At 40.2% G+C, this 26745-nt stretch overlaps 1 protein-coding gene across 3 annotated transcripts in view; it reads left to right on the top strand.

Moving 5' to 3' along the window:
- foxj3 (forkhead box J3) overlaps positions 1-26745 on the top strand; it is a 94717-nt gene that overhangs the window by 37237 nt on the left and 30735 nt on the right. For all 3 annotated transcript variants that reach the window (XM_026167618.1, XM_026167616.1, XM_026167617.1), the window contains one exon: positions 1507-2001. In XM_026167618.1, coding sequence (XP_026023403.1) covers positions 1681-2001 — 321 coding nt within the window. In that variant the 5' untranslated portion in view covers positions 1507-1680. The remainder of the gene's footprint in view (positions 1-1506; positions 2002-26745) is intronic.

The raw sequence follows: 26745 nt of genomic DNA, 5'->3' as shown, positions 1-26745 counted from the left end.
TTATAGGAATTATATCAGTTTAATAGCAGGCAAGAAATGGAATGAATAAAATATTTTAATGCATTTTGTTCAGAAAAACTTGGATTAGAAACTTAACAGCGGCTGATGAAACCTGACCCTGATTATACTAAGGGAAGATTTAAGACCACTGCGCCAATCCATTAATGATCTCCCGCAGCCGGTTTTGGTTTTTCCTTTCTCCGAATTCTGTTTGGATGTGTGGAAATGCCTTCATCATCTGCTCTGCCTGTCTGCACTGATAGCAGATATTGAATTGGCTGCTGGGCACTAGCTAACCCCTACTGTGAGAGATCAATTGAAAGGGACAGCCATATACTGCTTCTCACAAACTGCCGGCCAATTTGGGAATTTCGTACTCTTCCTGATGCATTTCAGATGGTAAGCAGAGCAGCATATAAATTATGTTTTTTGTGTCTGTCTTGCCATGTTTTTTGACTTGCTCATTAAGTAAACGGATATAAAACAAATCTGAGATTTTAAAAGTTCGATGTCAGTAATGGAGTAGATATTTTTAATACTTGTAAAACTGCATTCAGACAAACCGAGGTTCCTTTTTTGTAGCATGTTGTAATAAAAATAATTATTAGTATAACAAGTAAAATTTATTAGTTGTATTTAGCAAAAATACTCATTCTCAAATGTGCTTAAAAAGTTTGAAAAATCTGGTTCAGTGGCATCACAAGGGTACACAAACACTATTTTTGAAAGATATTTGACCTGTTAAGTGTTGTCAAGACTGTGTTATTTCCAGCCTGACATGCACTCAAACTCTCACATGCTCTCTCACACTAACAAACACACTTGTGTGAGTGTGCTTAGTCAAGAGAAAAATCCCACAACTTGGTGAGGAGTCCTCATTCTCCCCTCAGCCTCTCTCTCTCTCTCTCTCTCTCTCTCTCTCTCTCTCTCTCTCTCTCTCTCTCTCTCTCTCTCTCTCTCTCTCTCTCTCGTGTACACCCTTTAACCTATCTTGGTAACTTTAGGCTTTTCTCTGCCCCCCTATTTTAAGACGCAGAGGGCAGTGTGCCGAGAGGGACAGCGAGACAGGCTGTTACGGGCGGCGAAACAGTTTGCAAGATGACACTAGCTGGCTTGTTTACAGCAGAGGGTCGATTTGAGGGGGAAGGGGTGGTGGGGAAGGAGGCAGGCAGGAAAAATAGAGAGGGGGTTTACTACCCTCAAGAGAGTCGGAATTCCTCCTGAGCCATTCCCCCATTTGGCTGGCAGTTGTGAAAACAATTGCCTGGCATTTACTCTCTCTGTGCAGATGGAGTCCCAGCTATGAGTCAGCTTTCAGAGCAGCAAGTGGTGGAGAAAGTGGTTGGCTTGTGATCTACTGCACAGCAAATATAAGCATGCTTTATAAACACGCCTGGTTTTTGATATTGGAGCTGTTTCCTTCTCTACATTCCCAACGTTTAATTTCTCCTTATCACACAGGCTGGTTGACTTATTTAAGCATGTCTCTTTGCTGTTTCTCTACAGCTGATCTCCAGAAGATGGTATGCTGATGTCCTGAGCTGAGGGAGCCTTAACTTCATTCCCCACTCGCCTTTGTTATTCCACACCTGGTCTGCTCTCCATCAGTCACCAACACCAACAGCTACCACCAACACCTTCACATTTTCCCCACCCCCTTTTGTCCAGCCGGTCGTCACCATGACGTCGGAGCTGGAAAGCAGCCTGACCTCCATGGATTGGCTCCCTCAGCTAACCATGCAGGCGGCCATTCGCAAGGCTGATGCCCAGAATGCCCACGGGCCCGGCATGGGAAAGAAGAGCGCCCTGCTCGATCCCAACACCACGCTGGACCAGGAGGAGGTGCAGCAGCACAAGGATGGCAAGCCGCCCTACAGCTACGCCAGCCTTATCACGTTTGCTATCAACAGCTCGCCAAAGAAGAAGATGACACTGAGCGAGATCTACCAGTGGATCTGTGATAACTTTCCCTACTACAGGGAGGCGGGCAGTGGCTGGAAGGTGAGGAAAAAGAAATCTTGACTATTAATTCTATGGAGATGAGGAAATGCAATAATAATTTTGCATTTAGTTGGGCTTTTCATGCTTTGACTGCCATGTTTTATTTGTTTTCTATTTTTTTGAAAAGCAAATGCTAAGGCAAAACGAGCTGTTCAGACCTGTACATTATTACATTTAGAAAAACCACCAAGGTTATCCTTTAACAGACATCTGATATCCAGAATATTGAATATTATCGTTGTTGCTCTTTTAAAATTCATTTGGCTGTGCGTTTGGTTAGATTCTCCTTTGACCTTACGTTTTTGAGATGAGCTGCTGACAACATTCGTCGAAGAAATTCTTTGACTTAAATTGTAGTTTGGTGGGATCTGGATGTCTTAAACAAAGTGAGATTCTGTTGGTAATCACCATTGTCACTTCTGAGAAAGCTTGGAGAGAAACTATGAGTGTGCCAAATCACACTAAGTGCCTCAGTCCTCCGAATGAAAAATGGTGCAGCCCTGAGAGAACCATATGAAGTGTAAAACCCTGGATTAATATTCAGGGAAGTGGCCCCTATCTGTGCGAACACAGACTAAATAGCCCATTCATGGGTGGTATTATTCATTGCAGATGCCTTGATAGGAGAAGGCCATTATGCAGAAGGAGAGAGCCAGTGCTGTGTCATCATCTCAAGGAGCCCATGATATACCGAGATGAAGCTATGCTGATTGCCTTTTAAAGGGCCCAGATGGAAATTGATATTAGAATGAGTTTTCCAATCAGTCGACGTTTATTGGAAATAGAATCTTAGGCACTGCTTTATTGCAGTCAGACAAGATGTATGAAGCCCATTTCCTGGGGCGACAAGATCTGGCATGTGTACAGGCTGCACTGAGGTGTGTGTGTGAGGGGGAGATGAGAAAGCATGTGTTATTATAAATGGATTGATTTTAGCTTTTGTGGCAAGGCCCCTTTTGTAAGGAAATGAATTGTTTTATTTTGCAGCCTTTGTTTCCTCTTTTACCTTCATCATCCCTTATTTAGTTGTCAGTAACACAGCAGCATATGTGCCGTCAGACTGCATGTGTTCCTGCATTGAGTTACAGGCATTTTCAGCTCTGCATTTTGTATACCACCTACCTCCGTGTGCAATGAAATGTTAAATTCATTGCCAAATGATTTTTCGCCAGACGCTGGTATAAGGCTAGAGGAGCGTTTTTCACCGCCTTTGTTTTTGGATTGTGAGGAAATCCAGTTGCAGAACATGTTGCAACCATTGGATAGACTGTACCTACTGAGATACTTTAAATGCTGCTTTCTTATTCAGAGCAGCCATGAGTAGATGATAATTTAGGTGGGTTGTAGTGGACTTGGTGAACTCCTACATATCCACAGACTTTACTGCTCAGAAATGTGAGGGTGTGACAGACTAGCCCAACTAAAATAACTGTAGATAAGACATAGCATGTAGTTGACACTTATCCCAAGCACTGTGAATACACACACTTTTTATACATTTTAGAGTGGGTGGCCTCAGTGGGAATCAAACTGATGCTGCTGGCAGGGTTGACGCTTTGGTCTTCCCACTGAGTTACAGTTCCACTGTAGTTACAGCAGAAAAGAAGAAATTATATTAAATTACCCAAGTGTTTTGCTGCTAATGTGTCTTTTGGTTCTTATGTTGTGAAGCGTGGCTTTTTCCAACAGTCAGTAAGAACAGGACGTTATGTAAACTTGTTGCAAAAAGCCTACACTCTAAATAAGTAGAAGTAGCATTAAGGATGTGTATGTGGCTTCATTTGTAGCTGATACCAATGTTTAATTTATTTCAAAACTTCAAACTGTGTATCATATTAATGGTTTAGATGAGGGGTATAGTAGAAACGTGTAATGACGCTGTCGTGATATGCTGTCTGCTATGATGATGCTTATCACGATGCAGACACTCTGCAATACAGTACAAGGCAAGCACCCACCATTGCTTTAATTTTTAAAGAAAAAATATCCCTACATGTGGTCTTTAGGTGTTTATTTGTTGCAGCGTGGTGTCAGCATGTGTATTGTTATTATCTAATCACACTAATCTGGCAACAAATATGATTAACTCTGATTTGGTTTCACCAGTGGTCAAAAATTACACCCCTCTGATTTTCATCTTCTTCTCTTCAAGTTGGGTGTTTTTGCCTTCACTTTACCCTCATTCATTTCATAACTGCTGCCATAAACAGTCATAGAGTAGTGACCCTGCTTAAATAATTTGAAGATCTGTTTAATGCATTTTCTATTAAAATGTAATGAATTGGCATCAGTGTATTGATAACTATTTTTTTTCCACGAATTGTATAAACATTTTTTTTTTTTAAAGGGTACAAATTCAACATGCCAAACGGAAGATTTATTCTAATGTGTTAAATCTACATCTTGGGTATATCTTAACCTCAAATCCCTCTGAAACTGTACGCTCTAACCCAACTAGCACCTCCTTGTAAAAGGAACCACAATTCACTATTCAGATTGGCCTTTTCAAGACTGTTGATGCCTTCTGTGCATTTCTGGCTACTTTTCTGTTGCAAAATTTGAATTTGTCAGTGAGAGAATAACCATCATCACCTCAGTATAAGAAATAATAATCATAGCCTCAATATAAGGACTCATAGATTTCAGCAAATTCCTGGAGGGAGATTGACAACACCATCAGAATGGATGTGAGAGAATGTACAAAGAAGTGGACAATTATGCTTACCTCCAAGGAGGGAAAAAATGGACCGCAACAAAGAGTTAGGGACCCAGGAGGGGGAAAAAAGCCCCAGCATTTAGTTTCTATCGTGGCTAGCTCTGCATATAAAGCACCAGGAGACAACCCCAAGTCGATTAAAATATAAAACACTGTGCAAAAGTATGAATGCTGGTAACAGTGCCGGATGCTTAAGTGGGTTACGTTGTAAGCTCTACAAAGATTCACCACAGAAATCTAAATCATAACGCTAGAGTCACACTAGGACAAACGGTGGTTGGAGACTGCAGCAAACCTAAAAATACTGCAACCGTGTGCAATGCGATCTCATTCCCTTTGAAATGGTTGCTTTCAAGATGGGAACCTGGTCGTACTTGCAGTCAGTTGCAGTCTTTAAAACGACTTCAATGCCTCAAGATGCAAACAAACGGTAATAAGACCGAGTCATCTGTAATCGGTCTATTGCCAGTTTTCGATTGAATGTAGTAAAGATGGCAATCATACGCAGTTTAACCATCTTGCAAGTCTGTTGTATACACACAGTCTGTTGCTTGCATTCAGAGTTGAGCCAGTACCTCATAGAGAAATTCAGAAACGGTAATTGCAGTTGATATGAGTAAGACCACAATTGTTTGGAGACCAGTTGCCAGGCAGCAGGCAACCAGTGCAATCACTATGTGATCCAAAGTGGTTGCCTAGATGATGAGTGTGTTGCTCAGTTAAGGACAGCTAGTCGGTTGTTGCAACTACTTGCAGTTAGTCGCATAATGTGAAAACAATTCAAACCCTGTACGCTAAGGTTAACATTTTATTTTTACTCCAATGTGACTGAGCGATAACACGCAGCTGATCTGATGCAACAGTGTTTCTGGACTTTTGTTTTTTCTTGCTGCAAGTAGGGATGGGTATCGGTTCTGACATAAACGGTAGTAACCAGACCGAAAAGCAGCGCACATTTCGGTGCTTTATTTCAGTGCTTTTTTCCCTGAGACGTCATACACTTTGGATTCTAGCCAATCATTTTACCTTTCCGAGGATAGTAGGCAGGCCCAGGTATGTACGTTCTTTTAGAGCAGAGCTACAGAATAAAAAGTCTGGCTGTACTTCACAGCAAAAGATCCAAACTCAGCAGCCTGCAACAAGTGCTTTAAGCTGATACTGTGCAAAGGAGGTAACACCTCAAATCTGATGAAACACCTGGCGACGCATAGTAGGGCTGAACGATTAGGGAAAATAATCTAATTGTGATTTTTTGCCCCAATATTGCGATTGCGATGCGATATGCGATTATTTTTTAAGGTCTTTGTCTTCTGTATTATTAAACAAAGACAAGCAATACATCATATAGTATGGCCAATACTATATTACATTAATTTTAAACTGTTCTTTCCTGGAAGACAGACCTCTGTTATGATGACATGAGGTGATGCATGAATTGATGACTGACATTTTTATTTAACTTCTTCAATCACAACAGTATATTTGAACATACACAATAGTTTATTTTTAGCTTACAAACATCTGAGCATAAAGTGCTGACAAGGAACCCTGGTGTAAACATTAAAATGAAAGTCAGTACAATGTGCAGATTGCAGAAATATACATAAACAAAATCAGTGGCTTTACCACACTCAGTTTTTCGACATCTGTGAACTACTAGACAGTCATTCAATTAAAAAATAATATTAAATAAATAAAACTAATAAATAAAAAATACACACATCTTACTGATCTCTGCAGTCAGTAACATTACACATAAAGTGCAAACATAATAGCAATTGTATAAACACACACACAAACACACCTTTAAAATTTAAAGGCGTGAAATTGGACGGTCTAGCCTTCTGAATCAGAAGGCTAGTTCTGATTAGCATCACCGCTGTCTCGGTGGAGTTTAATAAACTCGGCCGTCTGCTTCTTGCTATCTAAAATATAACCAGACACTGGCGTAAATTCTCGACTGTCTCATACTTCTGTTTAATGAGTTTTCTGTTTGACGTTTAGTCAGCTGTGTGAAAACCAAGGAGGAACCCACCCGGGGGATTAATAAAGTTTTATTTTATCTAATCTAATAACTTTAATCTCAGCCAAACCGATTTACTCACGAACAAACAAAACACTGAAAAAAGCCCAACAATAACATTTTTAGGTTGTCTAAGTGACTTATATATCACGTTTAACCCGAGCAGCGAAACTCCGCCGTGATCTGAAAATGATGTGCCGGGAGTTGTGCCGTTCTCGGCCGCATCAGTAACCCTCGAGCTCCCGGCTAGCTGTCGAGCTGGTGGGTAGCAGACGCCTCTGAAAACGTCGAAGCACTTTTGCAAATATGGGATATCTTGATAAACCGAGCAGATATTTGATGTTTACACAACTACTTTCTCGCCTGAAAATATTTTAAAAGTTTATTTTGTGACCCAGAAAGATTAGTATGAGTAATTTTAAAACTTAGTAGCGGCCGCCATTGTTGGAAACTGGAGTTTGGCTGGGCCGCGCTATGAATTCTGGGATATGGTAGTAATTTGGACAGCCTTCGGCGCGTCGCTGTGATGTAATCGGTCTACAAATGCGGCCTCAGGAGGATGCAGCCCATGAATTTGGACCTGGAGTTAGCAACATCACCCAAGAACCCGAAGAGGAGAGTCGTGGCCCCTAGCCCTGCCAGTGTAGCAGAAATGATGACGGATGATGATGATGGCAGCAGCAGCCGTTCTTCTCTGGGCGAGTAGCTTAATGTTGTTCGTGTGTAATTTACGTTGAGTAGGCTAACCACGTTATTAAATTAATGCACTAAAGGTGAACTAGCAAACATCATCGTAGTTACATGCGGCTGTCTTCTTGTTTGATGGCAGGTACTCCCTTCACCCTGGCCAAAAAGGCTAAAATGACCAAAGAAAAAGTGGGAAACAGTTAAACATGAGAGGTTTTTGGACAAGAGTGTTTTTTCCATTGATTAAGCACTGCTTCCAGCCAAGAGTGATACCATATATGCTCTATAGCTGCAGAAAAGGCTAACATTGTTTTCTTTTTACAAAAAAACAGCTAAACATGAGAGGTTTTTGGACAAAGTATGTGTTCTCCATTCTTTAAGCACCGGTTCGAGCACCATTTAAGCACCGGCACCGTTTCAAAAGTACCGATTTGGTACTGGTATCAGATAAAACCTAAACGATACCCATCCCTAGCTGCAAGTGCCGGTTTATTACCAATTTGGGAGTGAATTTATTCAGTTCTCCAATTTCGATAATGGGAAGCAAACATGCAACTTCAAACAGTCGACCTTATATTCAAAATTGTCCTTTGTGGGAGTGATTGTGCTTATGTTAGGAAAGGCAATTTTAGTGCACAAAAAAAGTAGAATTTGTAAATGTTCATATGCTACATGAGTATTGTGTAATTTAAAAAAATGAATTTTGAATTTGAAACAAAAGTGTATAAATCATAAATTTCAGAAGACTCTTCACTTTTGACTAGTATTTTGCATTTTTATGTCTCAGTTACTACGTTTAGATTTTCAAAAATATGAGGGCACTTGTTAGATTTTAGCTTCTTCTTTTTTTTAAAATATACTCAAAACCACAGTGTGCTATCTTGAAGTTGTTGGAATGAAAAGTGCTTCTTTCAGAGTCGAGTTTAAAATAGATTTGACGTAACTGCAATGATGTCTTCGATATGAGAGCAAGTTACTGAATTAGTCAGCGCTGGTGACGATTGACGCTCTTCAGGCGCTTTCTAGTTTGGTAAAGGTTTGCATAGATCGACAGATTCTGGCCTAAATGTGGGCTGCAACTGTAGAAATACCCCTCACATTTAAAAGTGTGAAAAACCACATCACTCTAACCAGGATGCTGTACAGCGCAGGAAACGCTGAAAAAGCGGTTTTAAGATGTGCTCATAGGCTGGAGCCTGCGTCACAAATTTTTTTTTTTCCCCTCAGTTCTTGTTAATAAGGTGTTTTCCCTGTCATAGATTTTCTGAGAATCTAAACAACAAGAATAATGCACATGGAATATGTATAAATCTCTCATTGCATAAGACATTTGAATGAAATCCAATATAACTGTTTCTGTGCCCGGGGCATTTGAACAAGCTCCAGTAGCCTTAGGTTTGTTTCTAATGTTTTTGTGCTTGGAGAATTTTCACATCCCATCACACAAATGATATTTTCATCCAAGCCTGTGCAAAAGCCTTGGGAAAGGTTCCTCTCCCAATCACCAGGAGGTCACTTGTAGCTTTTACGCTTGTAAAGGTTTTTTTTTCTCCCTTTAAAATCCAAGCAGATACTCAAAAGATTTGGAAGTAACAAAACGGCTAATTGAAATTGTATAATTCTGTAATATGCTTGCAATTCTCCCTGCACTGTGACCGTTATGATATGAATCCACCTATAGTGTGACTGAGTATGTTTGTGTGTGTAATTAGTTGGAAGCAAGCATGCTGGGGTGGGGTGAATGTAGGTCGGATGTAGTCATCGCTCCTCTGTTCCCCTGGAGATGTCAGTCGCAGGAATTTGGGACTCAACACACGCATGCGTCTGTTCTGTATGATAATGCAAGCTGTGTCTGAGAGATGAGACCTGGCTAATCTGGGCACCAGCAGCTCATTTAATCATCTCAATAAAACTCCATTAGCCTGCGCTTTTAAGAAATATCAATAAGTGCTGTCAATAAAAACAGATAATTCATCAAGGTCAATAAAATAAATAAATAAATAAAAACTAAAATAAAAAAAGGAAAAAAGTAAGCGCTGCCTTGAGAGTGCCGAATATGTGCTCGGCATCTATGAGCAAGCAATTAGTTGGTGATTTTCTTAACACCCTCTCTGGCTCTCTGAGGCATTTTTGATTCATGTTTTGCAGGTTTGTCTAAGCAGTCGTGTGCATGATTCAGCTCATATACTTTAGCTTCTGCAGCCTTCTGTTCCATGCAAAGAAGATCCATTATATTGCTTGAAGACCTTTAGGTTTACCGAAAGCTATATTTAAAAGATGTATCTAAAAAGTTCTTTTCTCTTATGTTTTGTCTTCTTTGTCATAACAAATATGTGCTGCTTAATCTCTGTGACGTCAGCTGGTCCGATAACTCCTGAGATTAAAACATAAATGGGAATATTCCTCAGCCACAAGGTCAGAAGATGATGCTTGTCTCTCCGTCGTTGCCGCTTAGCGAAGATGAGACTTGGGATTTACCTAGTGGTCTTATTCAGTGTTTTAGAACATACACTACCAAGTCATAAGTTAAAGTCTTTGTTTTTTTTCAAAGGTTGAGGTTAGCATTTGAATGAAATTAACAAGTGTGTCACAAGTGCCCGAATCAGCCTTTTCTCTGCACAGATGCTCTCTTGCGTGTCACGAAAGGCAAATCATGGTTCTCTCACTTTCACTACGACTGTTTGTGGGGCACATGTTGCATAAATGATTTGCAGACGTGTGGCTTCAAGACACCTGAAAGAGACTGCTGCGTGACAGAGGAGGGTATTCCCCTAATCAACTTTGTAGATGGACAGTATTTTAGAAGACCACTAGAGTAGTTTGTCTTTACAGTCATTTCTGAGTTTGATTTAAATGAGTTTGCTTTGTCATATTGTTTCATAAAAAAGCAGTTTGAGAAGTTATACTCTTTATCTAGTTGACAATAAAAAATGACTATATTTAATCGTAGATATTAAGATATTTCTTTTGTTTTTATACAAAAATTGTTTAAAAATAAATTACTCATAATAAAGCATGTTTGCAACTGTATTACTGTTTAAGAATTAAACTCAGAGGATTTTAAAAGTCCCTAATAGTACAAAATTAGAATTGCATATGTATATGAAAATATGGTTGTAGTTTTTATTTACAAATTCAGGATTATTTCATTACATTTTGTAACAACAGTCGATCTTGTTGGCTAATTTGACTCTTACTATAATGTCCACTTTGATTGTCTGAAAATATCTCAGCTCAGCTCAGCCATAGACAGAGTGACAGTATGTTTGATTTCTTTTTGGGTCTATTTTTTCTTTATAAAAAAAAAAAAGCTGAAATGTTGACCTCCATGTTCATCTCAAACCTTCTCCCGGCTCGTTGTAGGCTCACTTCAGGCAAAGTGTGTAAATTCCCCTCTGCATTTCTTCCAGGTGAAAAATGCCAGAGAAATTCGGGAGCAATTCTCAACCAGTTTTAAAAAACGCTTGAAATGTTCGCTCTTGAACTTTAACTGAAGAAGAGATTGTTGCTACTGGCATGATTTTTATTTTATTTTTCTCTTCTACACCTGTGTACAGGAAAAGAAAATTAGTTGGAAGAGAACGGAAGCTGCTTTGATTGCCTAACAAACATTGAATCTCCCACTGCATTTTCACTGAGGTCCATAGCTCTTACATGATCTTGTTAACAGGGAAATATAGCTTTGGTCTGTAAATCGTTGAGTGTGCAGAGATGGGGCATGGAACTGCCTTCTGCAGGGGCCCTGGACCTTGCTTTGATCTCATTATAAAATGCAAATACACAGTACCCTAAACAGATCAAAGGTTCAACTTCCCATTGGATCTGAGGCTTAATAATAGCAGCCTGGAGCAGTTTACTATTTTTTAAAGAAGCGATTTGGGTAGCCACTGGTCCTCCAGGACATTATTTACTCTGGAGATAATATTCCTGCTTCTGACTAGTGACTAGCCACAGCTCAGAAAATCCTTGCTCCTGTTGCTTATTTAAATAAGATCGGTCAGGTATGAGCATTCGTGCCTCCTGCCCGTATCTCTCACCTCAAGCTTAGGTTTACAGGGCCTGAAATCTCAAAGTGGAAAATTGCTTCGGTGCTAGAGTCTCTGATACTTTCGTCTACTTTCATCATTACAGTGTAAAGCAAGCATTTACATTTTAAGGACTTTGGAATTGAGAGCGTGTATGTTACAAAAGAAACAGTATCACTTTAAATATGTATTCATACTGCTGAAAATTTAGTAAATAGCAAAGTTACTTTTTCGTTCTTCAGAAATGTATCTTTTCTACTGCGGTCTCAGGTTCACCTTGGCTTCCATGCAGTGTGATACATGATGAGTTTGTGCAGTAGTATTTTTAGCGTTTTGCCTTATACTGGATTTCTTGTTAATTGTAGAGACAGGAAAAGTGGCTGCATGCTGGCCCGGCGCTGACTTTTTCAGGCTGTGGGAGGGGTAGTGATTCACTCGGCAGCCAGTTTGATCCTGCTGTGAGGCGGGTTCCCGTGTCAGGAAGCTCCAGCCTGGCCACCCGCCCACCAGCCTCACCTTGCACCCGCCTACCGGCGCCCCACCGCTCACGCTCTGGCCCTTAGAGTGGGCGGGGAGAGCAAGCTGGCAGGCCTTGGCATGGATACATTTTGGCAGGAGCTGCTGTCCCCACACTCCACTGAGTGAAGTGCTGACTGCAGTGCAGAACATAAAAGGCCTGAGGCTTCTATCTCTTCCTCTTGTGGCCTGCAGGCCTGTGTACCGCTATGTTGGCTTCAATATTTATTTATTTTTTTGGAAACTGTTGCTGTCTTTTTGACAGTCTCTGCCATGGTCTCACAGTTCATCCATGATATACATGACTTCTGTTATCATTTTACCCAGTCATTAACCCTTAGTAGCTCCCTCCCATCTGCTTTTTCTGCTCAAGATGTGATACAACAGCTAGTTGCAAAAGCTGTTGACCGTGGTCATCAATTGATCCAGTGAACTTCCTCCTCTGTGATAATGAAGTCGATATCTGATGCACAGACGAGGACAAACCATTTGTTTTGCAGCTTATTCCCCCTTCTAAGACTGATTTATGATGCAGAAAAGAAGAACACTGAGTACTGTTGATTCAGACAAGAATTGTTCACAACTTTGCCCTTTGAATATAATAAAATAATAATAATGTTAAGTATGTATTATTAATATTATATATTATTAATATTATTTACTATTAATTTACTGTTATTTACTGTTACTGTTTATTAAGTAAAAGCAAAGAAATGATTTGTTTAATGTTATTGCATAAACTATAATGAACAATTTACACATTGCATTTTTTACCCCGCTTTCCTTTTATTTTTTGCAGACTAGAATGTTATTGGACAGATTGCAGTTTCATGTTGCCTGTTTCCTCATTAGTGCTTTGCAATACAATTTCTTGAGTTGTTTTAAAGTGTTGATGAAACAAACGGTTTGTACAAATCAGCAACCTGTGATGAAATATCGTCCAATAAGATGCAACCCTGGGAACGTTCTTGGTGTCCAGACCAAGAAAGTAAAAATAATCTCCAATAGCTCCATAAGTAGCAGAGCTGACTGCATTCTAGCTTCAGAGCTCCTCAGACTCTTACTTGTTCTGTCTTCTTTGGCACTCTTTGCTTCCTGCAAACCAACTGACGTGTCGGGTCAGTGGTTTCTCGGTATGTGGTCACAGATATGTCTGTGCAAATGAAGCAGGCCATTCCTATGTTTAAAAAAAACAAACAAAAAAACAGATCTGTCATGCAGAGATAATAGAAACTTTAGGCAAAGCCAAACAACTGTGTAGTGCATTGTTGAGGATTGCATTGGCGAGCTCAGCATCACCGAAGGGGATCCAAGAACAGTCAGATAACCTTTTCACGACATTTAGCTAAAAATCATCGGATTTATATTTTTGTCAAAGTCTACAAATAAGGAGACATCTTAAGGTATGATCTATAAGCAAAAACAAAAATTAGTTTTAAATTTGGCCACTATCCCATTGAATAAGATTTGCCTCAATTTAAAAATGTTGAAGCACTTTTAGCACTTCAACCACTTTTGGTTGCTTGCTGGAAATCCCCTGCTGACCATCTGCAATTTCGCCAAGATTGTGCCAGATCAACCAAGCTGAATTTTATGATAGTTACCGGTTAAAACATGCAAAATAGCCTGTTGAAGTGACTACCTAGTTGATGATCAAAGTCGCAGAATGAAATCTGAAATATTTAGAGCTGTGCTCGTAGCTCTGATTCACTCTTAATGCTGCTGGACTGGTAGAACGGCATTTCAATCTACTTTTGTTATAATGTGATACAAAAGATTTTATCATCCCTTTGGCAGAATTTATTTTGGTCTCAAATACTGCACACTTACCACCTCCATAGTATTAGGAGGGGGAAAAAAAAGAAACAGACAACACATTTGTGGCAAATCACAACCACAAATGAAACACACTGCACATATTACACAACCAGCAACAGTATATGAAAATGCCATATAGCCATGTCTTAATGGTTCTTTTTCATTTGAGGTAGGCTCATTGGGGTGCTTTGTCTTCTACCATAGCTGGTGACTATGGGATAGTTCATACAAGAGCTTTTTTTTTTTTTTTTTTTTTTTTTTTTTGTGCATGTCTGCAAACTCTGTTCACATATTTCACTGGAAGGACTCGTGTTCACTCTTCCAAATAACCCCCATGGCATTTGTACCAGACAAACAAGCTTAGATTTTAACTGTACGTTAAGGATGCATACCACGCTGAACTCCCACACTTGAGTACACTATGTAGTAAAAAAACAAAAAAAGAAAGAAAAAGGGGTGGGGGGGTTAGAGAATCCTCTGGTCCACTCTTTGCACCTTGTGTCTGCATCACATATCTAATCTCTTTTTTTCTTACATTTAAAAGGAGCCTGTTGTCATCACACCACAGATCAGAACTTTCCAGTTCAGTCAAAAACTGAGCAGGATGGCAGCAGAAGTCATGTAAGGATTTAAAAATGTAAGAATACTGAATATAAGCTTAAGAGATGGAGAACTGACACAAACCTCAGGCGGTAGGATGCTGATTGATCTTGATTCTGAAAGGGGTACTGATCACCCAGACATACTAGATTCAGTTGGTCAAAACGGAAACATGCCTCTTTATAACATAAAATGATATTTATCTGTTTCAGTTTTGAAATAAGCAAATGTGAGAGCTGCAGTCAATGAAAAGGAGACATGCAAAAAGTCTTGGGTTTTTCCAGGTGCCTAATAGTCAAACAGATAGCACTGTTGGCTGCATCATGTGCCCCACCCTTCCCTGTAGGCAAATTAGAATAGAGCCAGTACAGAATTGACCTTTTCCTTGAGTACAGGCACAGTTCTTTTTTTGTTTTTTGTTTTTTTTTAAGTATTTCATCACAATGTAAGTCAGAGACACATGTCTATAATCATTCAGCTGGACAAGGTTTCTTTGGAACTGGAATAATGACAATTTGTGTTCCCAGAGGGCAGTGTGAGTCCACAGTGCTGGAAAATAGGGCACTATAATGGGGTGAGCAATGCTGCACAGAACTTTAAGAGAGGACCAGAGGTGCCATCTGAGCTGGAATATTCCTTATAAATGTCTAAAATGTCCAGATCTGGATTTGAAATGGTCTCCAGTTTGGTTGGATCGTTGTATGGAGCTTATTCGGTTTATTGCCTTTTAGCAAATCATTCTTAGTGACATGGTGCTTTGTGTTTATTTTCATATTGGTTGGTGCTTATTGTGTAAGTCTCGAAGTGTTTAAAAGCCCACTGAAATAAAATAAGTCAGCTCTATAAACTCACTGTTTTTTGTTTGTTTTCTTTTTCTTTTTCATTTTTCTGTTTAGCAGTGAACCATCTTATTTATAAAAGGCCTACTGTTGCCTGACATGTATGGTGATGTGTGTTTTGGTAACTCCACTAAAGTTGCGTATAGTCTGTTATTGTGAAAGCATCATCGTCAGTTCTCAAAGTATGCTGAAGTGTCTATATGTTATTTCTCAGCCATACAGTCACTGTGTTTTCGTCTGTGGATTACTTCAGTTAAAAAAACATATTGAAAAGTGGAATTAAGTGGCCTATAGTACAATTGTAATTTGACAGGGAAGCTTTGGCTTATCAGATTTCTTTTTTTGTGTGTATTTTCCAAACATTTAACTAAAACGCTCTCATATGTAACCCATAACATTTATTTGTAAGTATGCCTTCTGTCCACTGCAGTTGTTGAACATTCTGCTATTTGATCAGCAGCTCTTACTGCATTACTACTAAGAGGAAAAAACACCACATACGGATTATATTGTTCCCAAACTCCCCTTGGCAGATAAAAAGGTCCCAGGGACCGGAGCAGCAGTTCAGTGCTGCATACAGGCTCTCTCACGGTGTACTGTCTGCACCAGCTGTCACTAACGAACAAAATGCTGCCCCCTCGATTTTGCCCTGTTGAATGAGTAAGAAATCCTCCAACTCCTATGAAGCAAAGTCTCTGTAAACACCTCCATTTTGCTTCTCAGTGACAGTGTTGCATGGTATTATACTCGACAGCAGTGGTCTCTCTGCGGCCTCTTCTCCATTGCAGTCTGTGGTAGAATAGCTGGGCTTGGGCCGATCCTCCTGTAGAGCAGAGGAACAGCATCTCTGACACTGTAGAGTAGCAACTCACCTTCTTACAATAAAATTTTTATTGGCATGTTATGAGCAATTTCCACACAATCAAGGCCATTTATAATCCTCCTTTAACTTGATTTGCACTGACAGAGCCATATCACACAACCATGAAATATAGTCTATATCTGCCAAATCACACAATTAAAAAGAAAAAAAATATGAGTCTGGGTCACAGGAAAAGCTGCCCAAGAGCTCAAAAAAACTTAGTGTCCTTAAAGTGACCGAGTCATCAACCTAAACCTTGACCCTTCTGAGCTTGCTTTTACTTAGGAAGAAGAAAAATGAGGACAGAAAGGCCTACAACCACCACCTAATGAATTAAAAATGAATCCTTATCATTATGTTAGTTAGTCCCATAAAGTTGATTCTGTTTATCTAGACGTTGCCTTTTCAGTGGGGAAAAAACATTTCGTCTCTCATCCAAATTACTTGTCCAGTCTCTTTGAACAAAATCAACTTTTTGGGATGTAGTTACCTGGATGATTGAGCATGCATTAAGATATGTTCGTTTGTCCACTTCCTCTTGGGCTCATGAAAATAAGGGCTAGCGGGGCCCTGCCCTGGAGCCAGGCCCGGGGAGGGTGCCCGAGGGCGAGCGTCTGGTGGCCGGGCCTTAGTCCATGGGGTCCGGCTGGGCACAGCCCGAAGAGGAGACATGGGCCCATCCTCCCCGCAGGCCCACCACCCGCAGGAGGCGCCATAGGGGTCGGGTGCATTGTGTGCCGGGTCGCTTAGGCTGCTGCCCCCGCGACCCGGCCCCGGACAAAGCGGATGAAGATGGATGGATGGATGTAATGCATGGATATAACTGGTTTCTACTAAATTTTTGTTTATCCTTAATATGCTGAAAGTATGTACTTCAATCATGTCTTGATTGCTTCATTTCAGATCTATTGTGGTAGTGTATGGAGGCAAAATTAGGAGAATTGTATGACCAAAGGCCAAAGCCTGAAAAATCTGAAGGGCTGAAGGATTCCTGGTCATTGAGTATTGTTAACATTTTGCTGGCGCACTGTGCGTCCACTTAACCTTTTGGGGAGAAGGATCACTGCAGGTCAATACAGTTTTGTTCTTTTTAGCAATATGACAATGTACAAAAACGATGTGCTGTACTTTTAAACTATGCAGATATGTTTAAGTAGAAGCATAAACCGTGCAAATCAAGTCTACAGTACTGGCTGCAATCTCTTCTTATTTTCTTAAAAATCTTCAAGTACAAGGTAGAGAATTATCTAATCAAACAAATTTTCCAAACAATTGCACCCTTACCTGGGTGCAGTTATTTTGGGGGGGGAAGCAAGCCATGTCTGCATTACTAGCTGCAGTAATGATTTACCTACTCATTTTTTTTGTACACCTTTGCGAACTGACTTTCTTTGATTGGTCTGAATGAAGTAATCCAAACCAATTCCACAACTTTACTGATCTGTGACCTTTCTTTGGTACTGTCGCTTCCCGAGCGATGGTTTGTAGTTGTATGTGATATGAGAAATCAAGTGTAGCATTAGTTCAGGCAGGCCCCAAAGTCCAGTTCAGCTGCGGTTTCTGTAGATCTTAGTGGTTGATGGCTTTTGCGTCATTGCTGTTTGTGGTAGCTGTAGCTCAGGAGGTAGAACAGGTCATCTACTAATCAGAAGGTTGATGGTTCAATCCCTGCTATGCCACAGTATCCTTGGCCAATATACTGTCAATTGGAGTAAGAGTGTGTTTTTCAATGTTATCTCTAGAAAAAGTGTTTGTGTGAATTACAAAACGTGCAGAAAAGATCTATATGAGAGCCAGTTCCTTTCCCATTACCACAGCCATTTAGTAAATCTCAAAGGGTGCAGTGTTTAGCAACCTTAATCAGCCTACAGTTGCACACTACTTGCCACTTTGCAGCTTACCTCCATCCGAGCTCCACCTTTCAATGCTGTCTCTCCTGTCTGTTGTTATTGATGTCTGTTCTGTTTTTATTGGGTGTTTTGCTTTTGTTCTACATGCATGTGTATAGAAAGACTGAGGTCCAAGTACAGAGCCACACACCCAATTATAAATTACTGCAGGTGGAGATAACAGTCGTCTTTTGATTATAATGCTCCTGAACGGTAGTTTTTATTATAAATTTGGCTGGCTGGCGTCAATGAGGCTTGACTTTTTAATAACTGTGAAAAGGGTTAGGATTGGTATTTCTGTGTCTTTTTCACGTGTCTGTTTATGTTGTGATTGAGAACAGGATCTTGAGCAGGTTGACTAGAAAATCACCCTCAGTTATGAATTTTGAGAAATTTGAAGCACGTTTCACAACGACTCATAACTGGAAAAAAAATCAGCAGTTAGTTCTTAGGGATTTCAGAGGAGGAGATAAAAGGGAGTTGCCAGTGCTTAGAGGATCTTTTGCCACCCTACAAAGATTTGAACAAAAGTGGCACTAATGTTTTCTTAGGTATTTTGACTTCAGTTTACCTCTATCATTTTTTGACTCGGCTGGCTGTAGCGTTTGTGTGATGCAGAGTATGCACAATAAAAGCATGATATTGGTGAAAATGCCAGTTATTATTTCCAGTGGCTTCGTGTATTTTTCAGAAGATGAGAGGGTAGTCAGTTTTTTTTTTTTTGTTTTTTTTTTAAATCCACTTTTTCCTTTCTTTTATTTATTTATTTATTTGCTGTTGATTTTTATTTATGTATTCGACTTGGTGTGGAGTTCAAGTTTGAACAAACAAAGTTTAAAAATTCTTTTGAATTTAACGTCTTCATCTGATTATGCTGGAAAGGTGAAAAAGTCGTACTTTTTTTTCTTTTCTCTTACAACTGTGAAACAAAGTCACTAATACGACTTATGAGTGGGTCTGGTGGTGTTGTCATTACCAAGCTGTTCCAAAGACAAACTAACGAATAATTTGAAAATAATTCAGCTTAACAGTTCAATCACTGCTACTCCTTAGGTTGCTAAAAGGTGCAATAGATGCAAGCCTTCGATAAATTTCCTCAGATATTAAAAGCTTTCTTTCTGTAATAATTGTCCATATTATAGCAGCAAGAGTACCTCTCTGCTATGTTCTATTATTTGCAATAATTTAGTTATTAGTCTTTTTTGTCTCTGCTTAATTAGTATTCTCAGTATCCAGTGCCCACCCTTTATAGTTTACTAACTGTATGTATTAGCTGGAATGCTTAGTATAGTGATTGATTAGGGTGAAATCAAATCCTCCCCTCCAGAAAACAGCTAATTGACATTCACTAAATAATGACATCGTAGCATAGAGGCTACTCACAGAATATCCGGCTACCTTTTGTTTACATTTGGATTGCAGATGGTGGCTTTTAACAGTCTCATGTATGCACACAGTTTTTTGTTGTTGTTTTTGTTGTTGTTTTGTGTTTTGTGTTTTTTTGTTTTTTGTTTTTTTTCCCCCCCCCTGACATCGAGAAAGGAGAGCGGTAAGCTGACTATTTTTGCATGCTATAAATAGAAAGCGGCCCATGGAATCTGCCTTTAACGCTGTATATGCCCTGTTAAATTAATCGAAGCTGGGTTGGAACGGCCACTGCTTTCACTGGCTCCATCTGGATACAGGATATATTATATAATCCAGTTTTCTGTGGCTCTAGTCTCCAGCTCAACTGGTCGATTGGTTGGCTCATATTGTCTCCAACCAAATTCTCATTGGTCAGACAGTCGCAATACATCAGTAGACTTTCAGGATTAATCCATTATTCTTGGCAGCGGGAGCAGCAGACGGCCTATGAAAATACCCCATTTTTCACATCTTTGAGCTCTTCCTGCATAACGGAAACTGCTAATTTATTAAAAGTTTACTTTTGTTGAGTATTTACTCTAAAAAAGTGTTCAGTGTAAACTTTGCAAACATCATCTAAAGACTGTAGGCTAACCAGTCTGTTTTAGGATAATGTCTGTCATGTGAAAATGTGCACTTGCACGCTGGTTGGCTTGGAGGCTCTTTTTATCCTTTCATCATAAATAAATAGCATAAAGTAACTAGGTTAAAATGGTTTTAGTCCCACAATCTTCACAATTCTTACAAGCAAACAATATTTTACCAATTATGTGTGTGAGGGTGATTGAGTTTTGCTTTGTTTTTGTTTGTTTTTTTAAGTTTTTTTTCTTTTTTTTTACTTGTCTTTTAAAAATGTAATTAATTCATAATTAAGGTAGCCTGCTCTCCCTAAAGAATGGTTTCCTTCTGTTAAGCTCGCAGCTAATTTGTCTGCCTGCACTGTACAGTAGCCTCTACACCACATTTCCTTTTTGGAAATGAAAGGGAAGGAGGCTGCAGGAGTAATTAGCAGAGGCTGGAGAAGGAACCTTTTAAAAAGTCTAAAGCAACCTGAGACTGCTGATATGGTCAAAGGTCTGTAGCCTGACTGGGGTAAGCCCTCCACTGAACATCCATTTAGAGCGACTAGGAGCTCAGCTGCACTGTCTTACACCCAGACTGTAGGTCATTCACATCTGATAAGAATTTTAAAAGAGTAGACCGGCCAGGATGATTGGCATGTTGATAAAATCGCCATGGCAAGCAATTATCATGGGAATACATCTGGCCAGTGTTTCTCCGTTTCATATTTGCTTTCATCCACCCTCTGTCTTCTTTGGCAATTATTTAACCCATGTCACCTTCTGTGCCAGTCTCCTGCAGCTAATGGCTTCACTCTGCTCTTCACAGTCCCTGGTTTTGTAGAATGAAAGGGAAGTGGCCACGTGTCTTTACGTGTCTCTGCTGCCTGGTATTAACAGCTGTTTATTGATAAAGATGTCACTGTGGTACATAGAATGTATAGAAAAGGTGGAGTTTTTTGTCCTCTGCCTTGTCAGTGAAGCTGGATGGCTGTCTCTTATCCCGCAGCGATATTTGATCATCCTGCTGGTGCGTCCTCAGTCGGGTCAGCGGTCTGCGAGAGGGGGACGGTGACACAGCTGTGGCAGCCGAGTGGAACCGGTGATGGATGACATGCCAGAATGAGCCGTGCCGCCTTCACAGGCGCCTGTATTGACAGCCACAGCTCTTGCATCTACCATTCAGTATCAGCAAGGCTAATCGCGGGTCATGCCGGCCACAAATGGGACACGTGAATATCGCTCCTGTAATTGCTCATTTGTCAACGTCACATCTGAAAGAGCAAGTTTCCGCAGCCGCATTATTGAATGAAACTTGCTGTAATGGACAAACGTACAAAGGAAAGCAGTGAAACGAAGTCGCAACACAGGGCGGCGTAAGCAATTCACGCTTTGTCGTCTCATGCAGATGTGCTATAGGGAAGGACCTCGCAGAATATAAGCCCTGCTGGTGTGGCCAAAATATTTCTGTATTATGATCGGATCATCCTATATAAAAGGGGTGGCTTCACTTTGGATATTCAATAGGAAAAGCTACACTGTTTTTTTTGTGTTTTTTTTTACTGCTAATTGTGTTGGCTTCTTTCAAAATTGTTTTGTAAATGTGTGTGTTCATGTGTGTGCTCACAGTGATTATAATCCAAGCCCTGGCTCTAAGCCCTTCAGCTTGTGCTCCACCAGCCGCAAGGCCACAGCCTCTCCCCACCAGTTAATTGCATCTGAATTAGTCCATTAATGTGGCTGTGTAGAGGGATGAAGGGGTGCACGGAGGTGTCTGGCCTCTTTTGACCACTGCAATGTATTATTAATGGGTCAGCAAGTCTGGCAGCTCTGCATTAACTTGGCTAATGGACTGTAGGGTGGGTCTGTGATTTCCTTTCAGAAGGAAATCAAATCTGATACATATTGCAGAGGAAAGTCTTTTCTTAGGCCTTTTTTCTTCTTCTTTTTTCCCCCTCCCAGAGTTTGTTAGCGAGAATGAGGCTTGCTTTTTGCCATTCCCTTACAGATTTCGTCACTGCAGAACCCCTCCCCCCCAAAAAAAAACAAAAACAAAAAACAACCAACAAAAAACTAAGAATCTCATCACATGGATGACAGTGAATGGTGCTTGACTGGAAGGCTACTGCACAACGGTACAAGTATACTCAAATACTTTAGGGCAATTTAAGCAAATGTAACATTAAATTGTGTGACATACCGTATAAGAAAATGTAAGCATTGGAGGATGAAATAAACAGCCTAGCCACTTGGCATGTAAACACTGCAATATCAAACTAATAGAGTCATCAAACATGCTCACGTTGAATAAGTTCTTAAGCAGTTTCCTTACTGCTTATCCAACTTGAGGTCAGAGCTGTCATAGGGTGAGGTGCAGGGTACACCCTGAGCAGGTCACAAGTCTATCACAGGGCCAACAAAAGCAGACACACAGTCACACACTTCAGTATCAGTGTGTAATAAAGGCCCAGGAAGAACATGCACACTCCACACCAGGAACCTTCTGGTTGTGAGGCAATGGCGCTAACCACTGCACCACCCATTTTCTTCCTTGCATGCCTTTTTAACTGTACCATAAGTCACTGGATGGCTGCATTTGAATTAGCAGTGCTTAAAGTCCCTTTTTGTTGGCAAGTCAAAGAATATGACTACAGTTAAGAGACTTTATTTTGTAGTCTGATGGAATCTTGCATATTGAGCATCTGCATGAGCTGCATAATGTTTGTGTAGACATGCAGGAACAATAAAAGGTCAAAATGTCTTGGTTTTTTTTCCTCAGCATGATATAATGTGTTTTTAAGTAGGACTTCTGTTTTGCATTTTATCTTCCAAGCATCGCATTTTGCAGCCTATATTTGCAGATGGGAAAAATCTGCTGCTTTCTACATCGGCCTGTGAAGAAAATAATATGCGCTGAAGTAACGGCGCAGAAAAGGCTTTCTGTGCTGTTACTTAATTTGTCTAACTCTTAAGAGGACAGTTGGCACTACCCCGTCACCATTAGTAGCTGCAGTCAGTTCTTCATTGTTAGTGGGCACTGTAGTCAGCAGGCTGCTGTGAGCCATTGTCAGAGGATAGCATCAGAGGCTCCTCTTCTGGCTGATAATTAAGTGGCGTACTGACAAACGGCTTTCATCAGATCCCTCATGTGGAACTGAGAGCATGCGAAGGCTTTCAGGGAGGATAAACCGGAGGACGTCACTTTGCCTCCAATCTTTCATGGCCTTGTGCTGCCTCTGCAGTGGTGAAGGAAGAGGGGGGTGAGAGCGCCCTGTGTAGCACAGGAGAAAAGCGCGAGCCATTGTCGCTCAGAAAACTACACTCAATTTACAGCAGCGAGTAAGGCGGCTGTCTTTGCTGATATGTCAGGCTGTACTGTACCAGTTTCCCATTTTTGTCTCGAGTGACCACGCTTACAGTTATGCGTTACATCTTTTTCTCCATTTGAGAATCTGTCAATTATTTTTGTTTCCTTAAGGCTGGGCATAATTTGTGATGACTTCAGACGTAAAGTATGTGAGAGTCAGTAGACAGACGAGGTTTGAGCCATATGGTAACAGTGATTTTTAAAATGACCCTTCACTAAAACTTCCCGACGTCTTCTCGCGCTTATTTTAAATTTTTATCATTTTAATTCACGAAATTGCCTTGGTAGGAAATCAAACTGTCCATCTGTTACCTGCTAGAGCAGAGACTGGGATTAGATTTATCTCATATCTTTATCTTTAATTATCAGTTGTAACCTTTAAGCAGTAAGCATACTTGGACTGCTGTAAAGGAAATACCATTAAATATAATTTCACATTTGAATGGGTCATTGTAAGAATTAAAGTAAAATACCTGTAATACTCAAATGTAAGCTGCATTTAATTGGTCTGATTTTTTTTTTTTTCAGATGTGCATTACTTATTTAAAATTAAATGATTAGAATATTTGTCAGATTTAAGCCTCGGTTAACCAGAGTGGTCATCATTTTTATTCGATTTCTCATTGATCACTGTAATAAAATAAAAAATAAGTACACCATGTTAGAGCATGTCTAATACCATTCTTTTATTAAATTTTTTTTATCACTTTAATAATATTTTTATCCAGGGTACAGTGACACTGCTATAAAACTAATGAACCCATTTGATTGCCTCTTAGGCTACGTTCACACTGCAGGTCTTAATGCTCAATTCAGATTTTTTGATTAAATCACTTTTTTTTTTTTTTTTTTTTTTTTTTTTTTGTCTGCTTGTTCACACTACAAATAAAATGTAAAAGCAAACGTGCTCTAGTGAGAACGCTCAAAGCGGCCCGCATGCGCAAAAGAAGACGTCACACACAACGCGCAGACCAAACAGTACTGTTTGACTGATGGCCCTTAATATTAAGACTTGTTTCGGACTTTACGTTTCCCAATTTTGCTTTAAGTTATAAAGTTATTCTGTTACTTACATATGGCCTAACAATGATCCTAATTGCTGTTTTAGAGACGAGCGGTGCTTCAAAGGATTGTTGGAAATTTCTGTCAAAATCTGTAGATTATACAGTACAAATAAAATGTTCACGTTTCTCCAACGTTGTCTTCCCAACAGTTTCACTAACATCTACACTGGATGGCCAGGAAGCGTTCGCGATGTCTTATCGGGCGCTTCTCCGGCACTGATAATTGACGTCTGTCTTGTGTCACTGACGTAAAAGACGGATTTAATGCGACATGACCATTCAAACAGCAGTCGCTTTCTAAAACATCGGATATGTATCGGATTCAGTACCACATACGAAAGTGACCCAGATCAGATTTGAAAATATCGGATTTGTGCCGTTCACACTGTCATACCATGATCGTATATGGGTCGCATAGGGTCAAAAAAGTCGGATTTGATGCGCTTTCACCTGCAGTGTGAACGTAGCCTTAGACAGTCCAGGTTCCGGATTCCCGATTCTGTAGATATTTTTGCGTAACCTTTATTTTCTTGGCATGCTTTTACTCTTGTCATGTCTCAAACTTTCTTTTTCGAGCCTCTGTGTTGTGTCGACTGGTTTGCTGCTGAACTCTGTTTACTATCACTCAGTCCTGCCAATTTCCAAAGAGGTCAGACCCATCATCATTTTTTCATAATTCTTCCTGGTTCATTGCCAATGACAACCCTGTCGAAGGTCAGAGATGTTCTCAAATAATCCACTTAATGGAATCATGCTACATTTCTGCACCCTGCAGTAGTGTGGCAAGTGCAGCAACACTAGAGGTTGTGCAAAGTGTTTTGACAGTGTGCGGTTGGTTTTGAGCATGCTAGAGAGAGAGAGAGAGAGAGAGAGAGAGGGAAAGAGAAAGAGGTGAGAGAGAGAGAGACAGAGCAGGAGAGCTACAAATATCGGCAGGAAAAAAGAAAGTGAGACAAAGACAGATAGCTCTCTGAGGGACTGTGATCAAATAGGCCTCATATGAGTGGCTCAGGGCTTTTGTTGTAGTGTGACCTGCCATTCAGTGTTGCATTAAGTGAAAATTTCCCCCACAGCTTTTCAAATCTGCAGTGACCGCCTCCCAATTTATAAGGGAAATGCTCGAATTTCAAACGCAGCATTCAAGCCAGGCCTGTAACCTCGAGTGCACCTAGAAAATAATGCAGAAGTTGTTTTTTTTTCCCCTTTAATTTCTGTAGGTCCGTTCCAAGGTTAGCCTTAAAGGGAACAAACACGCACACATACAGAGTCAGAAAAGGGAATGTGGGTGCAAGTGCCTGAGTGAGATTGAGTTCAGAACATTTATATTGGAGCTTTTGGTCTCTAACCCCTCTGCGTCTGTTGAAAAGCGAACATCCTTGGTGCAGCATTCATAAACTTCTTATATGCCACTGGAGAACTATGGGGGTTTTATGTTGGCTCAGCCTATTGTCTGAGCTCTATAGGATGCAGTATCCTTGGATTACATTCAGCAAAATTACTTGGCAGATAAAGTTGGATTGCTTTTGCTTCCTTGGTGTTGTAGATGAAGCCAAGCTATCAGAATAAGCAGGTAAGCTAAAGCTTCTTCTGTGTGCTCATTTCGTTGGTTAATGTGTGGTTAATATGCAGACAGCTGGGTCCAGTGTGGCCTGGCACAGGCTAATGTTGTTGTAGATAGGCGTGCTGGACTTTAACAGCCTTCACTTTTTTTTCTACCCCTCTTTCTTTGTTTTTATTGTTACCGTCATTAATTGTGTTTCAAATCCAGCTAAAGTCCAAGCATCTTTTGTAACAAAATCTTGTGAAGGACTTTTTTTCTCCACTCTCTCTCCCCTTGGCTGTCATTGTTCTCACCACTCGCGATAGCATGTCCTTTTTGATTCCACACGTGTAATTGCTTATCAAGCTAATTTCTTTCTTGCATGTATTGCCCTCATTATATGAGTCTGCCAATGAAAAATGAGTTTAATTTAGCCAAATGCTCACTGTTATGGAGGGGAGGGAGAAAAATACAATTTCCCCATAGTGTCATCTCATTCTGCAGAAGTGGCTGTTGAGTTTTAATTACTATAATACCTCAGTGTGCCACACTAGATGACCTGAGTATAGATAGCAAAAGTTAGTCATCATTTAGATTGTTCTTGTGTGCCTTTTTCTTTTGGTTTTTTTTTCTTTCCTCTGCGTTATGGACATAGACTTACAATGATCTCCTACCACTATATAACAGGTTATTATATTTATGACAGATTTCACCTTGGCATGTATTTTTTCTGTGGCAAGCAAGCACACTCTTCATGTTTTATTAAAAGTACATACAAGTGAGTAAAGATCAGAGACTAAGGGATTTAAAGCCCAGCATGCCAACACATTA

This window comes from Astatotilapia calliptera, chromosome 5, assembly GCF_900246225.1.
Source record: "Astatotilapia calliptera chromosome 5, fAstCal1.2, whole genome shotgun sequence".
Lineage (NCBI taxonomy): Eukaryota > Metazoa > Chordata > Actinopteri > Cichliformes > Cichlidae > Astatotilapia > Astatotilapia calliptera.
This window is presented reverse-complemented; position numbering and strand designations above follow the sequence as displayed.